Below are 15972 nucleotides of genomic sequence, written 5' to 3'. Positions count from 1 at the left end.
AACAAGAACCCAAGAGCTCGGTGTATTTCCCCCTTGCTGCTCTAGAACCTTACAATCAAACTGGGCCCAATTCTAGATCACGCGATTGCTGCTGGAACACTTCGAGGTTCTGCTAACAGAAAGAAGTAAAGAAGAATTAAACGGAAGCAGAAAGGCATCCCGACATGAAAGGTATTATCATACTTCACGTTTTTAAACGACATTTGGATAAAGAAGCCGCTGGCCCAATTAACCCCGATGGCTGCATTACACATACAAAGCAGCATTCACAAAGCACCCTGCCCACTGTTTTATTTGAATATCCGTGTACAAACGTTTAAAGCGATATCAACCTGCAGACAAAACCCATTTAAAGACATCCTTAAAAGAAACCGCTTATATGAAACACGCTATGCCGTGGACTTCTAGAAGAGCATTAGGACCCAAAGAACAGTTTCTATTCCCATCTTTCTAAGGAGAGGAGCAGAGGGATCCCAAGGGGTTTCGAAAATGATGCCCCGACCACGATTTTTTCTTATATTATTCCCTTAATGTCCAAAAGCCGGTAATCGAATGGGATTTCGCGATGTTCTCCCCCCGGTCTCACGGATATAAAATGCGTTCATTATTTTAATGCGTTTTTTTGCAGGATAGGGTAACGCTCCATTAAATGCCCAAAGTCCTACTAATTTTGCAGGATGTGGAAGGTATGATTCAAATGGAATAAAAGACAATTAAGATGTTGATGGCAATTAACGCCGTATGACTGCTTGATTGCAAGAAAATGAACAAAATACCGTAATGGAGGACAAGCAAGGACAGCAGCCCTACAAGTATAATTGACTCTGACATCTGCTAATTTACTGCGCATTCAACTTCCTCGGTGATAGCGGAAAAGTAGCATTCACCTCTGTATAGGGGGAAATGGCAGCCTGCCACGCAGAAGCTGGCTGAGAGTGATGGGTGCCAGGGACACACAAGGGACAGAGAGCTGCTGGTTGCAACAATGCATTGTCCTGAAGTGTTGCTTTTATAACATCTTCCCCCATCTGCACATCTCGAGGGTGAGCACATCATACGCTCTCTCAGGTGCAGAGAGGGGAATGAGCACTCCGTGCAGGTAAAGAATGATGAAGTATGAACACTCACCACTAGATTCACCAAGAGGGAATGAGCTGGAGCACGGTATGTAGGTAAAAAGGTGGATGCTCGGTGGAATAAAATAGGGGTTAAGGCACTTCACATCTTAGTGAGTCTAGCCCTTCATGTTCTATGAACTGTACAGAACCTGGAGAAAAGGTATGAAAGTAGCCGGGTCTACTGCTTTTCAAATAGTTTACAAACGCAGTTCCTTAACCGCCAGCAAGAGGTCCCCATCCTGCCCCAACATCTCACTTGGGGGGCTATACATCAAAAGGGATTCCGATTGCCAGACACATTCCACTAGTCACTGCAGCGATAAGACCACTTTCAAAACTTCTCACCAGAATCATTTTTTATGCATAAGCCTGTGCGTGTCATTAGGCTTCGGGGTAGCTGAGCACATCCCCTGTGGAGCTCATCATTCTATTCCAACGGCCATCAATCGCGAGCGGCAAAGGGGGAGCCGAGGCTGTTCAGCACACGGCTCGCTCAGGAACACAGGGCTGACTGGCATCATCGGATCTATAATACTTTCCTCTTGGGCTACGTTTTTATGAAGGATTTAGAGAAACGTCTTTATTTTACAAGGTGAAAGGGAAAGGTTGTAATTGGCCCTGTTAAGGCACCGATACGTACAGAGGCTTCACATTAGCCCAATTCCCAATAGCAGTGCAAGACCCCAGAAAACCAAGTCCACCTTTTCATTCAGCAGGGTCATTTAACTTAACACTGCAGGCTTTACTCGCACAATGAGAAAATCCAGCAGATCAATTTGTAAACTGGTTTTTGGAGCTTCTCTAACCCATGACTGAGATTGCCTGGAATCCGCACACAATGGGGGCCTCCGCTGACCTCTGACTTCAGGCCCCGTAATCAATTCTTCTTCATAAGAGTCACATCTGGCCCGAGACAAAATTATTAGAGGCATCAATAACACTCTGCGTGCCTTGACAATAACGCACAAAAATTGCAACGGAACAAAAAAAAAATGAAAATAAAGGGGAAAAATGAGAACTGAGCTTGATGGATTTGCTTCATTAAGCATATGGTGCTATATAATGTAGTTATATATTGGTTTTACAATAATGCTCTTTCACAAATCTTTATGGAAGCCCCATTATCAGCTTACAATCGTCTGACCAAACCATACACAGGTGGTGGACATCTCCATGGGCAAAGTAGCCACCAAACCCTACACAGGTGGTGGACATCTCCATGGGCAAAGTAGCCACCAAACCCTACACAGGTGGTGGACATCTCCATGGGCAAAGTAGCCACCAAACCCTACACAGGTGGTGGACATCTCCATGGGCAAAGTAGCCACCAAACCCTACACAGGTGGTGGACATCTCCATGGGCAAAGTAGCCACCAAGCTCTCCAAAGCATCCAGCACCCAATGGGGGAGGTGAAATAGACATTTGGATGTTAAATACATACTACTAAGTGTGATGGATTAAATGAGCCTCATTGGGTGTGATTCTCACTAGCAACATATTCTACAACTAAGAAGTTCCATCATGACTATATCCACATATCTAAAGGTATCCTAACACCAGCAAAGGAATTCAATCATCCTGATCATGTGCGAGAGGATCAGATGGTTTAATAAGTTCTTGGGATCGGACAAACCTTGTAATAAACGCTGCCCCCAAATCCTGCCAACACATCTACACATTTAATTTCTCCCACAAGAGCGCAGAAACACAGCCTTCCAGCGCATTTCACCGTTGACAGGCCGCGCGGGGATTTGTCTTCTGTAGCATTCATCCATTTTCTTTAGAAGATGACATGCAGAGAGACGCTCATTAGCAACATACAGAACAGTGCTTCCCATAGGAAACGGCATACGTGAAATCCGATTAACCGTGCCTATCCCGCACGAAAATACGGGAGAAATCCAAACACAAGGGGCCGCTCCGGGGCCACAAACCCTACCGATCTGAGAGCATCGCTGGCACTCAATTGGTTAACACAGCAGGCCATAAAGAACAATGGACCAGAGCGAATCCTTGTCCCTAAAGCATTTGCATTTCAGTAACATAATACTAAGCACCGTACCTATAGTCATCAGAACAGACAATGGACAAAAACACAAGTTTCCATCACGTCTCCTATTTACTTCCCACTGATTAGCTGAGCGTTCCAATCGCTATCATGATTGTTCCGTAATACAATAGTGCAAATTACAAACTGCATTTGGCTCGAGGACCATTACAGCATGTACGAGCGGAGCCGTTACCGCGCGAATAACTCTGATAATAAGTAGAGACTGGCGTTGCCCTGCGCAGCCCCAATGATGAGATGGGTCAACGTGAACGTTTCTTTTAACAGCCTTCGTTAAATCCAGCAATTGACTGGGTCGGGAGCAAAAAAAAAAATAACTATCGCAGCAAAGTTTTCTGCTCTGGAGAATATGGATATTTCGCTCAACGACTCCTCCGAGAGGCTGATCATAGCACAAAAAAGACGACTCCTCCGAGAGGCTGATCATAAAAGAAGTCATCCATCAAGCGGAGCGGCACTTTTCGTTATCACACTCACCACGATGCCCCGTATTCATATACAACACATATATATATATATATAACTAAGTGTTGTATATGAATACGGAGCATCGTGGTGACGCTTGATATCTATAACTTTTTATGTATCGATCAACCTGTCTAAACGCAGCCCCCCGATACAAAGCCCCGTATAACACAAAATGTAATGAAATAATTAAACCCAGTTTGATACTTGTTTTCCAGACAGCAAATGGAGAGACTCCAGTTAATGGTCCTCAAAGGGCGATCTCGCCCACTAGCAGCGGGGAGCAGGAGACTCTGGCTATACTTCAGGACATGCGCAGGATCCACCGCATTCGTTTTATGTATTAAAGCACGCGGAAACCTTATGGGGCTTTATCTGCCTTCTGTACATAGCTGCTGAACTGAAACACTACCACCAACATCAGCTGAGCCGGCAATTAACGAACGCCTAGAAGATGTAAATGCTAATGTGGAACGTACCGGGGAGAGAAGAAATCTGCAAGTGTGTGTATTCTCCGTGCGTACAACGGGAACAACAAACACGAAAAAACAGAACAAGCCACGCAACGAGGGGAAGCCTGGGGCCACGCGGCACGCACACGGTTAATACCTCTGTCTAGGAAACCCAGAGGTTCCCAGCAGATCTCATTATACGTGAATACAGGAGACATCAGCGTTTTTATTTCAGCAGCAACTAAAAAAATAATAATAATTGTTTGGATGCCAGTAATTAAAAGAAGATAAGGCATTAACAGATTTAATTATGAAAAACTAACAATAAAATATGTTCTACTGCGGCTTCTGTACTATAAATATATTTATCGTAGTAGGAAGCGGAGAATTCACTCCACAGCAATTACCCAACAGAATTCCTATTTAATTACTTATTGTTTTATATAGCGCCGTCATATTCAGCAGCGCTGTACAATGGGTAGACAGAACATAAGTAACCTAATGTATCGGTTTGTCTTAGTCTGTCAATTCTCGTCTTGTCGGACCCCTTGAATATATTTATTGTATGAAGTGCTGCGTAAACTGTTGGCGCTATATAAATAAAAGATAATAATAATAATATAGCATGAACATTTGACTTACAGAAACAGGTGAGGGGGACCCTGCTCAAAAGAGTTTACACTCCAGACGAGATTGAGGAATACGGAAGATCAGAATTTTTTCCTAAATATTACTCAAAAAAATATATATATATCTGTGATAATAAACAACAACAAATCAAAGCACTCAAGACACGGAGTCTCAAGACCAATACTCATCTTCATACCAGCGGAATATTCATTCACACGAGTCGCATGGAATATTGTGGTTCAGGCTACTGCTATTTTCTTTTAAAATGTTCCTAATTTTATAGATTTTCGGTAATTTTGCAGATTATCGGATTCCCCTAAGAAAAGAAGACTACTGAAATATCTGAAACTCAAGCTCCAATCCCATCTAGGAAGGGGACCGTGAACAGGTACCACCGTATCCCTGCCTCCCGGTAACCGCGGCGAAGAGAGGAAGGCTCGGAAAATAAATCCGGCGAAACAGACACTTGGAGGGCTTTTACTCCAAGAAAGCAATAGCCATAAACATAAAGTGTTATGCAAATAAGCCTCGTAATCTGCATAAAATTACCCCATTATGGTTATTGCATCCTTAGATTAAAGTTTATGAAAAAGCAGAAGACGATGCTTTACATGAGGGTGAGTTTAAATATACATACAATAAGATCAATTAGGCTCTTCCTCTGCCAGATGGCCTAACGAGGGTTCGTAACGCGGTGCTTTAGCGGATCGGGCCATATTTATAGGGGGAAGACTTACGAGGCGCGCTCGGGGAAGAATTTTAAGGTTGCTTAACTGATGTATCCTGAAAAATCTACGGCGAACACATGCTTAAACTGTAACGCTAAACGGCTTACTGATGCAGGGTGGTCCGGGGACAATAACAGAGGCTCCGTACTAATACGTTAGCGGGGCCAAAAACTGAGAATTCCCCTTCATGTGTTCGGGATTGTCTTGGAGTAAGACGTACATTTTAAAAGTAATGCTAATGGAATTATATAATTGGAACAAATTATCATTCCCGTCCTGCATTACTGTATCCAGTGCTGTTTTGTTTTTTGTTTTTTAACTGTATCCATGCTGGGTTCTTTTGTTTTGTTTTTTACTATATCCAGTGCTGGGGGTTTTGCTGAAAGAGTATATTTTTTCCATGGGACTTCTGCTTTAAAAAAAACCAAAAAACTAATGGAAAATACCACTCAAAAGGTTAAATGCATTCCTGCGTCTCTTCGATGGGCCAATGAAACTCTGCATGGCTCCTGGGTTTTGATCCCTGTCACAAGCTGTAACAGTCCCCACACGGTAAGGTGATCTCACAGCCCCTTATGACCCAGGTATTACCGGAAACAATATACATTACATCTATAATCGCGTTTCCAAGTCGCAAGTGGTTTGACAAATGAGTGAATTAGGCCGCCGGTCATCATTAAATGTCTTAAGGCAGCAATCCGAGACACAGCAGGACCGAGACGAGATACAGAGGAAAAAAACAAAAGATTCAATTAACGACCGGGTCCCGGAGCTTCTCGAATACACCAAGGAGCACACGTGGGAAGAGGGGCAATGACGGGGTCACTATGCACACCCAAACAGCCCAAAGCACACCGGGCATCGCGTTACTTGGGTTATTATTTACAAACTAATGGCTTAAGGATTGACCAAGGAAAGTCCAACGGCAACAAAGTGCATCAATTTAGGACACAACAGAAAGGAAGTGAAGTAACAGAACTGGTAAGGACTCTCAAGCGGTCCTAAGGGCCCCGGCCGCACTAAAACCCCTGCCCCTGGTACTCCAAATGCGGGGGGGGGGGGGCAGGGAGATTCGTGACTTACTTTGCTGGAAACACGGCAAACGTTGGGTTTGGGGGACACAACCTAGTGAGAGACAAGGGTTCAAACCACCCCAGGGAGTCTCCAAAACCACTTCATTAAACGTAAAGCATTGAACACAGGTGAGGAGCATCGGGAAGCCGGGCAAAATGTTTTAGGGGCATCTCCTCCAATGTCAGCGCACAGAGACTGAAGAACTTTTTTAAAAGGATCAATAACATCATGATCAATCCAAGCAAACGTGTTTAAAACAAAAGGGGGGGTGGCAACTACTTGAAAGCTGCTTGATCTTTATATCTTGCATTTCTATATTTAGAAACGCATTTTCATTCAATTTTTCAAAGAATTAGCGCTGCAGTATGTGAGTTTATACGTATGTATATATAGTTTATATTTTATATGTATTATATATATGTATCTGCACACTCCAACAGAGTATAGGCTGGAGAAGGGGTTTGTGTAATTGGTATTTCTCCGGTTCGTTCAATTGAATTCTTATCAGACTGTTGCCGTCGTGCCGAGGTTTCCAGAATCCGCAGCCGTGAATGGGTATCCAAGTCTTTCATGTGTTTTAGCCAAGCATTGTTTGAAGCTGAATAGACTCTACCCTTTAATTTTCACTCAATTATAGCAGAAGAAGAAGAAAAAATGATTTTACATTTTCTACATAAGCTGAAATGAAAATTGACTAAGAAACTCAGAACTGTCAGCAACATCTTTTGGAGAAAAGATTAGCTCTGCAGCGATTATAAAATAGGTGTCATCTTTGACACTCGCGTTCTGGAAGAGGCGAGCTCCTTCCCCAAAGAAAGCGTTAAGGGACGTCAGCGGGGGCCGCCACGGCACGGCTGTCAAGCTATATGCTTCCCATTCTGCGCTTTGTAGTCAGACGCTGTGCGCTGAATGTCAAAGGGTCTCGATATAAACTCACTGACAAGAATGAAAAAGAAAAAAAAAAAAGACGAATACGGGGAGAATATGTTATTAGCGGCTATGAAATTGTCTTTGGCGGCAGGTCAGTCTGACGCTTAATTTGGGTGTAGAAATAAAAAAAAAAATTAAAAAAACGTCCAGCTTCTGCTTAAATTTTTTTTTAAACGTCAAAGACAAACAAGCCACATTGGGTTTATTGGCCTGCGGTTCTGTGCGAAATCATCTAGAATCAGAACACGTATAATTGTGATGTTTGGCATCAGCTGAGCAACTTCAAGTAACTCCAGTGGATTATTCCTCATCTGCATTGTAATCGCACGATATTTGCAGAGAATGGAACAGAATGTAATGTTCTGCGGCTTACCTTGCAAGGCCGGCGTTGTTGCAGGAACACATCGAATATATATTAGCTAGCACATGTATGAGGCACGATGAGACGGGGGGGTTAGGAAAAACCAGCGATGACCCTCAAGCTATTTGACCATATTATTTTCCTATTCAAATATAATAAAACGCTATGGTTTTCATCAGCCGGTCGTGAAGCACTTAAATAAGCAATAGGGACAGAAGCTCCTTATTTCCATATTTTACAAGTCACATGATCCAACGAGCCAATGGGCAGGCTTTATTTAGACTTAAAGGTCCTTGACACAGATTTAGTGTATTTATTTGCCAGGGCGCTCAGAAACCATAGCTACCTGCTGTCCTGTGAGAATAAGACAAAACATACCCAACCTACTAAAACGATTCCGAGGTTGAATAGTGAGTGCGGCGTTAACACACACGAAGCACAATCGGATAAAGTCGCGCATGCAGTAACCGCCGTTCTGTTTATTACAGCGACAAAGTAATGTGCAAATCAAATGGAATGTTTCCCAACTAAAAGTCATTTTAATGTCCTTATAAACGCTGCGTATATATTTAATTGTCGGTTACAATTCTGTTCACTTCATCTACGGCTCCATTTACAAAATGAATAAACGTTGTATTTATTGTGTTTTCAATCCCCACGCGCTTCACGGGTACAAGTCTCTGCCCGTGCGGGAACGGGAATTAGCCTCAGATCCATCTGCTCAGGAACATGTCCGACAAACCCGATAACCTAGCGCGTTATCCCTAACACGCCAGATCTGCCGGTACGCCTTATCTAATATCTTAGGATTTTGAACCCTTTCATCCCCGATCAACTATTTAGCTCAGAGAAAATGAGTTACTATTTAGTCGAATACATTTTGCGATCCTCGCGGGCTCACAATAATTGGTTGCAAATATGGGTGCAGTGCGTTCGTATTACAGAGCATCACCCCGCTCTCGGGGCGCATGGGCAGATTCTCTTTGGTATCACATCTGAAATCCTCGTTTAAATACAAGTGACTTAATCCAGAACACCTTTTAACCTTTCTTACAACAGAATATCTGCGAGGGAGCTTTAATACTCCAAAATCATATTCAGCTGTTCCTGTTTAGGTATGAAAAAGTGACATTAATACTTTATTATGTACCAATAACTGCGTATCTGCCTGTAATGTGTTAATAAATGGGAACTCGGGAGGGATCGTCTGATGAAACTTCCATGGATTGCTGCATCACAACCACGTCCCTGACACAGGCAATGACTTTTCCCACCAAAAGGTCATTATTTCCATTCCAATTACTCTTATCAACCTCACACAATACATACACACTACTTTATCACAATAAAACCAATCCAGTGCCAATCACACATCATACATCACACATTAATTCATTCGCACACATACCGGTGCTTTCCCATTCTCCACCTCGCAGCTCAAACAGCTATTAAGCATTCTTGCGGATGGGACGGTATCTCTTAAACTTAAATAATGTGTGGTTATTCACACGAACTGACGAGGCTTCTGTCTGGGACACGTATGATGTGCACAGGCGTGATCATTACGGGACGATATTATTTACCACCTTCACTGCTTGGCAAGACTACACAGCGGCCCCAATGCTGACTTATATTAGATATCTCAATTACATACACTGATGGAAATAGCATGGGCTTTGTTAACTGAATCATGAGTTTGCGGATGAGCTGCACCATTATAACTTTATGATTTTATATACATTTTGAGGGCCCAACGCCACGGAGCTCCTGCAGCAAGAAAGGCGAAGAGGCACCTGTATAGTTGGTATGACTGTCCGCGTGACTCCTTTCCCCCACACGCTTTGCCGTGCTTTCAAACACTCCTGCATGCATGTGGAGTTCACATTAGTACTGGTTAATACTAAGCGCCTCTTCCAATGGTTAATCTACTGATAAATACATTTAGAGGTCACCTACCTGAACATGTCTCCAAGGCCTTTTAAAACGCTTCCCTTTTTAGCTTTGTTTTTATCCTTGTCTCGGTCTTTCTTCTTCTCCTTGCCATGCTTGTCCTTTTTGCGATCCCCTTTGTCCTGGCCGGACCCGTTCATCTGCCTCTCCAGAGAGTGCGAGGGCTGGTCGCTGGCAGTAGACACGGACTCTCGACCCGATCTGGAGCTCTCTTCTGTGTCTTCTTCCACTGCAGAGGGACACAAAACATTCTGTAAGCTACATAAACACTATTCACGTGAGAATCACCATGTCCAAGCATGTCACAAAGATAAAACACCCCAAAAGACTGGTGCTTTATCACGAGACAACCAACTACACTTCAACCACAATCGTGAACACTGCCAATCACTTGTGCTAAGCTTATAAACTATGGGGGGCAGTAAGGTAAGACATATGACCCAACACCACTTGTCCATTAATGTTTTTGGGTCACCCGGTGCCACCTAATTACAACGTACACGTGTAGTCCAAGACTTTGTCTATCCCACCTACCCCACTCCGACGATGTGTTGGTTGGATCCAGCAGCGACTTATTAGTACCTGTCAAAGCACGCGCGAGTTACGTCTCCTCCAAGCATATACAGGTACAGTAAACCAACAAATGGTGAACGATCTACTTAATGAAACGTTATAACCGTACATTATACCCGCTGTTTAGTTAAGCTCATTGTGTTGGCCACATCTGCTAGAATACTGTTCTATGTATCTACCACCCTACCAGTAGACTAAAATCTCTTTATATTAAATCTCTAACATCAAAGCATCTAATGCTCTAGTTACTGACTAAAGACTTTAGTGCCAGAGTCCCCCCTCTCCATTCAAACAGCATTAGTAGCCCTTCCTTGTACCCTAGGTGTATATTTATTAAATATATTTCAACTCATCCTCTTCAGCGTGGATAATAAAGAGCCAAACCTAGCACGTTCCTCAATGCAAGAAGGTCCGACATGTTAAATCCGTGGGATCATTTGGAAAACATCCCCCTATGCGTTACACAGACCCCTCCTAGCCTTCCCAGCCCGTCGGACATCTAACTGCCCTCAGCCACGCTTTCCCCCCGATAACGGTATAGGCGGGCCCCGGAAACAAATATCTGCCACACATGCCTTGAACCTTTGCTGGAGACTGGATGTATTTGACAACATTAGTATCTCAAAGTTCTAGACATACTTAATATAATACTGTATCATTCACCTTACAATCTCTCACACTCTATCCATAGTGAAGGGCTGTTACACTGTGTCCAGCACTAGCCACTTAAATGATGCAGAGTGTGGCAATCATTCAAATGCTTACTGGCCTCATCATTTAAAGAACATCTGTAATACTCGCCAGATGCTAAAGCTATTGATGTCATACATCTGATACTATGGTGTGTCTGTACAGGATATTTTTATGCAATACACAGATTCAGTGGCATTTTGCTATAACACAAGGCAGGTGACATTCTAGCCATCGGGAGACGATATAAAACCCTGTTCGGTATATTAATACAGGCGGCATGTCCCCCGCTCAGACGGCAGAGCGGCAGGATCAGTAGAGCAGAAGACAATGAGAATAGACGTCTCCAGCGCAGGCAGCGTCCTGGGCTTCCCGTCGGTTTGTAGGGTGCTGTCTGGCAGCAGAGTCGCGGTGATCTTGGTACAATAGAGAATAAAATCCCTGAATCAGGCTCAGGATAAAAATTCTGTATTTAGGAGGCGAGATTGAATTAGCCAGCAGAATTGCAGCTATCTCTGAGAGGGGAAGAGGCTTAGTCAGGGTTTATACGGACCAGCAGCACGGAACAAAGCAATCTGCCGCTCATCTGCTGCTCAATCGCAACCTTCCACGTCCAAAGAACGAGGTGAAGAATGAACTGGGACTTTAAGGAAGAGTCTGTCCTTATTTTAGGAGGTCGTTTCTTGAAGAATGTAATACTTCCCATTGACACTCATTGATCTCTCTACCGTATAGTGATGGAAGCCGGGCTGTCCCTTTTTTCTGGACATAGCTGGTGCTGTAATATTAAACTTCAATTATAAAATTACCCTATCCTCCTTTCTCCAACTACTTATAACCTCCCCCACGCAGGTTTATGATTCTTCAGGTAGTAAAGTACTCACTGGACACATAAAACTCACACCACTTTTTATGACTAGATGAAAAATACCTGACTCCCTGACTCCTTATCATAAGGTCTGTGTTAAACAGCAGGATGGCTCGGTCTTAATCACACACCAGGAAACTTTGACTAATGAAAGTCGATAGAGGAAAGGACTTCATTAGCGCTGCCATAAAGAATCAGGTCGGTGTGGTGTCCGAACAGGGAAAGTCGCCCAAAATATCACAACATAATGAATCCTAAGTGCCCGCAAACAAAATAAGAGGAAACCTGGTCACTTATTCCAGAATGTGACCCGTTTCAAAGATCCCATTAGGCGCCTGGAGGATACAAACATACAATGGAAACCTCAGCAGCACTTAGCGATTCCGCACCTTTTCCTATTATGTCAGTCCTCTCCTTGCAGACGTCGGTGATATCCCTCAGACCAGCCCAATTAGGATCACTTTACGCCGGCTGATGCACGTGCCCCGAGCCTGGTCAGCGTGGGCTGACATTTAGCCTCCTTTCTGCATGAAATGTACGGCTAGACACAATTTAATCTAATTTGTTGCCATTCATGAAGAAACTTCCCATTGTGTAATGACCTCAGCAGACGCAATTAAATAATTTAAAGAGACATTTTGCGGGTGGGGAAGGGAAAAGCACAATAGATATATAGTGACTGCGCCGTACATGCCGAGAAAATGGTGAATGATTGCAATTCATTATTTTGTCATATTTAGCGAGCGCGCAATCCGTCAAAGAGCATCGTGAGAAAAGTGCAGGAAGGCGACATTTCCTCCACAGCCAGTATTCGCAGATTTCTTCCTACAAATCCTGTAATTACTCTGAATGAGAGGAAACAGAGACAATGTTTACCATGCCCCAAAACTAAAAATACCGCACAATGCACAATGGCGAGCTTACCTAATGAAGCAGCATGGGATGCGATCTAAAAGACTCTTTAAAATGACTTATTAATGAGTTAAAAACTCTTCAACGCATAGGACAAAATAATTCTGCTGGTAACACACTTCCATTATATATATATATATTGTGTGTGTGTGTGTGTGTGTGTGTGTGTACACTTCTGTTGGATTTCCACCTTTTACTGATATCTAATATAGAAAAAGCCGAACCACCTACTCTGGTGCCTAATTTTTAACGGCATCACTTTATGAGCATGAATGTTTGGGGCAGGTCTGGTAAGGAATACTCAAAGACATGCCCTGCAAGCCCAAGAGCTGGTGGCGGGGCAAGCGGGCAAATGATGAATCCCTACATGCATTAGCAAGAGAAAAAACATTAAAGGGGACACTCAGCAATCACATGCATTAAAGTGCAATAGATGTCTGGAGTGTCCTTTTAATCTATTTTTATTGACAATTCAATGTACCATATATCAGTGGAACTGCAGCACTTACAGAAACTGCTTTAACATAATGCACGTTATAATCTACTGTTAAGCTGTACATCATATCAATATAGTGCATGATATGCTATTTATATATAGATCTAGCGCTCGGCCGTCTACCCATATACTATAATGCATTGGTCTGTCTATAATGACATTACTCAGCGCGCCGTGCAGTTTGTCTACCTTGACACAAAGCAATATAATTTCCTATCTATTATTAAGGATACCATAAATACACATTTCAATTTGTTTATGCTGGAATAATGTAAATGTCCATTATAGTCACTTCCCTGCAGTCTATTACCGCTGATGCGTTATAGAGGCAAATGGCTGCTTTTACGTTTATACACTATTTATAATGTGCTGCGGCTAATATAATATAATATAGTATGATATGAATCATACTGGTTGTGTCCATTTAATAAGTTCCGGTATAAAATATATATATATATATATATATATATATATATATATATATATATATAGACAGACGGGGATAATATGGCACCAATATACTTCTAGAAAGAAGATACCTGCTGTGTGATTTGTGGACCTATAAAGCGATCGAGGTTCCATTGACACTGGCCACGTTATCCTTTTACCAGCCACAAGCTACATTTTATACTGTCTTTACTAGTATACACACAGTCTAAAGGACCACCTGAATGCAATAATTTATGAGCCTGACTACAACTGTATGTTAGCCATATCAGAGCAGGGGTTATAAAGTTACTTTTGGGGCGTCACAACCTCTGCTCTTGGCCTCCAAAAGACTTAGACTCAAATGGAAAGGAAATGAGGACCTTTCCAACGGAAGCCACGCATACAGCAAAGCATCCGATGCGTAATACACACGAGGGCGCTGGGCTAGCACGTGAACTCCTTGTCGGCTTACAAAGTAGATTTTTTTCCAAAAGCGACTTATAACCTCGGTGCGTTCTGTTGCAAGGTATTGTTTTGTTTCATCAATTAAGTGGGCCGCTGTATTGAACTTTCCTCTATAAAATTCTAATTCTACAGCTGGAGGAAAAAAAAAAAAAATCAGAAAAATCAATTTTCTAAATTGGGTACATTGCTACCTTGGGAGAGCGCCGGGAAATAGAGATCCGGCAGAAATAAGCAATGCTGTATGTAATTTCCAAACCGCTAATATGCCCCGCGCACTTACATATTGGGAACATTCAGCGAAGCGAAAGTGACAAGCACCTCCGACCATGGAAGGGATGTGGTTATTAGAACCTGCGTGCCCCAGAAATGATTGTAGAGCAGAAACATCCTTTCATTCACAAGACAAGATTATTCAAATAACTAATGATTCAAGGCACGAGCGTCTCCAGAAAGAAACCGTAGGAGATTCATCTTAAAGTGCTCCCGTTCCTCCCAGCCATCTCCTCCTGCGTCGCTGCAATCCATTACTTACACGTCTCCATGCCCTCATCATCGTCGTCGGCCGGCGGTTTATCATAAGACTTGTCTATGGCGGCTCGGAAGCTCTCGTTGCAGCCTCGTCCTCTAATAATTCGCGGGCGTGGGCGATGGAAAGGAATGTCACCGTTCAAAGTCACCTCGGCGACTGCTGTCTGCAGACTTTCTAATGAGCTGGATTTCTTCAGACCTAATGAAGGCCCAACGTCTCGGCTTGGAGAACCTTGGAGGTCAAAGAGAGAAGTTAATTGGGATTAGCACCACGCACGGCATGCTTGATTAGTCATTTCCTAAGTGCTGTTCTGCGGGGATGCCCCTCTACTACACAACTTTTTATTTTTAGTAAACCTTATAAAAATGTGTATTAAAAAAAGTTAAACATTCTAAAATATCAATCATTTGGGTGAAAGACGGCTGTGCCACATGACTCTCCAACCCTCTTAGATGTTACCATTTCAAGCAACATTTTAATTATTTCCCTTATTAATGGCTATAGTGGGAAGCAACGCTCCATAAATTTCTTAAAAATAACACAAAAAAGAAAAGCATTCTATTTCTTGTTCCAGAAAAGCAATAATAATAAAGGATGAACCGATATTAACGGTGCTGTGTAAATATGCCCTCGGTCACTTAGTCCGTATTACTCCGCAGACCACAGTATTGATTATTTTCACGGAAAACACCTCAACCAGACCAGACGCTCATCTACATTCACATATACAAGAATAGCTGGAGGAAAGCCAGCTCTGCGTAAGGGGTATATATTACATGGAGCAGTTTACCAGCAAAGGTGGCTCAATGCTATCAGGTAGGTAAACAACATAGCAAAACCCAACATATTACACAAAGCCAACATTAAAAAAGATGGAAAAAATCTGTATATAAATATATGGAAGGAAGAACCTACCTTAAAAACTATTACAAGGGGCAGATCCATGATGGGTATACATTTAACGTGACACTAACTCTTAAAGATGCTTGAAACGGGACTAAACAACGCAACAAAGTTTTATGAAACCCAACGATGGTTACTTTACAGCCCCTCGCCACACGTTCCTACGAGCCCCACACCATGGTAAGTGTACAGAATCACTGACACAATGTCACAGGTACTCATCAGAGCTTCCTACTGTTCTGAACGCTATGAAGGCTGGTAGAATATGGTTTAAGGGGGACGGGGGGAGAATAAAGTTGTAAAAACAGAAGCGTTAACATCAAGAACGCT

The 15972-nt window shown here is 42.8% G+C and overlaps 1 protein-coding gene across 9 annotated transcripts in view; it reads right to left on the bottom strand.

Annotated features, from left to right (window-relative positions):
* LOC149287177 (partitioning defective 3 homolog) overlaps positions 1 to 15972 on the bottom strand; it is a 238965-nt gene that overhangs the window by 70638 nt on the left and 152355 nt on the right. For all 9 annotated transcript variants that reach the window (XM_089493130.1, XM_089493135.1, XM_089493131.1 and 6 more), the window contains 2 exons: positions 14743 to 14970; positions 9784 to 10006 (listed from right to left, as the gene is read on the bottom strand). In XM_089493130.1, coding sequence (XP_089349256.1) covers positions 9784 to 10006; positions 14743 to 14970 — 451 coding nt within the window. The remainder of the gene's footprint in view (positions 1 to 9783; positions 10007 to 14742; positions 14971 to 15972) is intronic.

The sequence above is a fragment of the Sceloporus occidentalis genome, unplaced genomic scaffold, assembly GCF_023333645.1.
Source record: "Sceloporus occidentalis isolate IW3139 unplaced genomic scaffold, rSceOcc1.0.p SCAF_63, whole genome shotgun sequence".
In the NCBI taxonomy this organism is placed as follows: Eukaryota; Metazoa; Chordata; class Lepidosauria; order Squamata; family Phrynosomatidae; genus Sceloporus; species Sceloporus occidentalis.
Note: the sequence above shows the minus strand (reverse complement) of the source record. Positions and strands in the feature narration are given on the sequence as shown.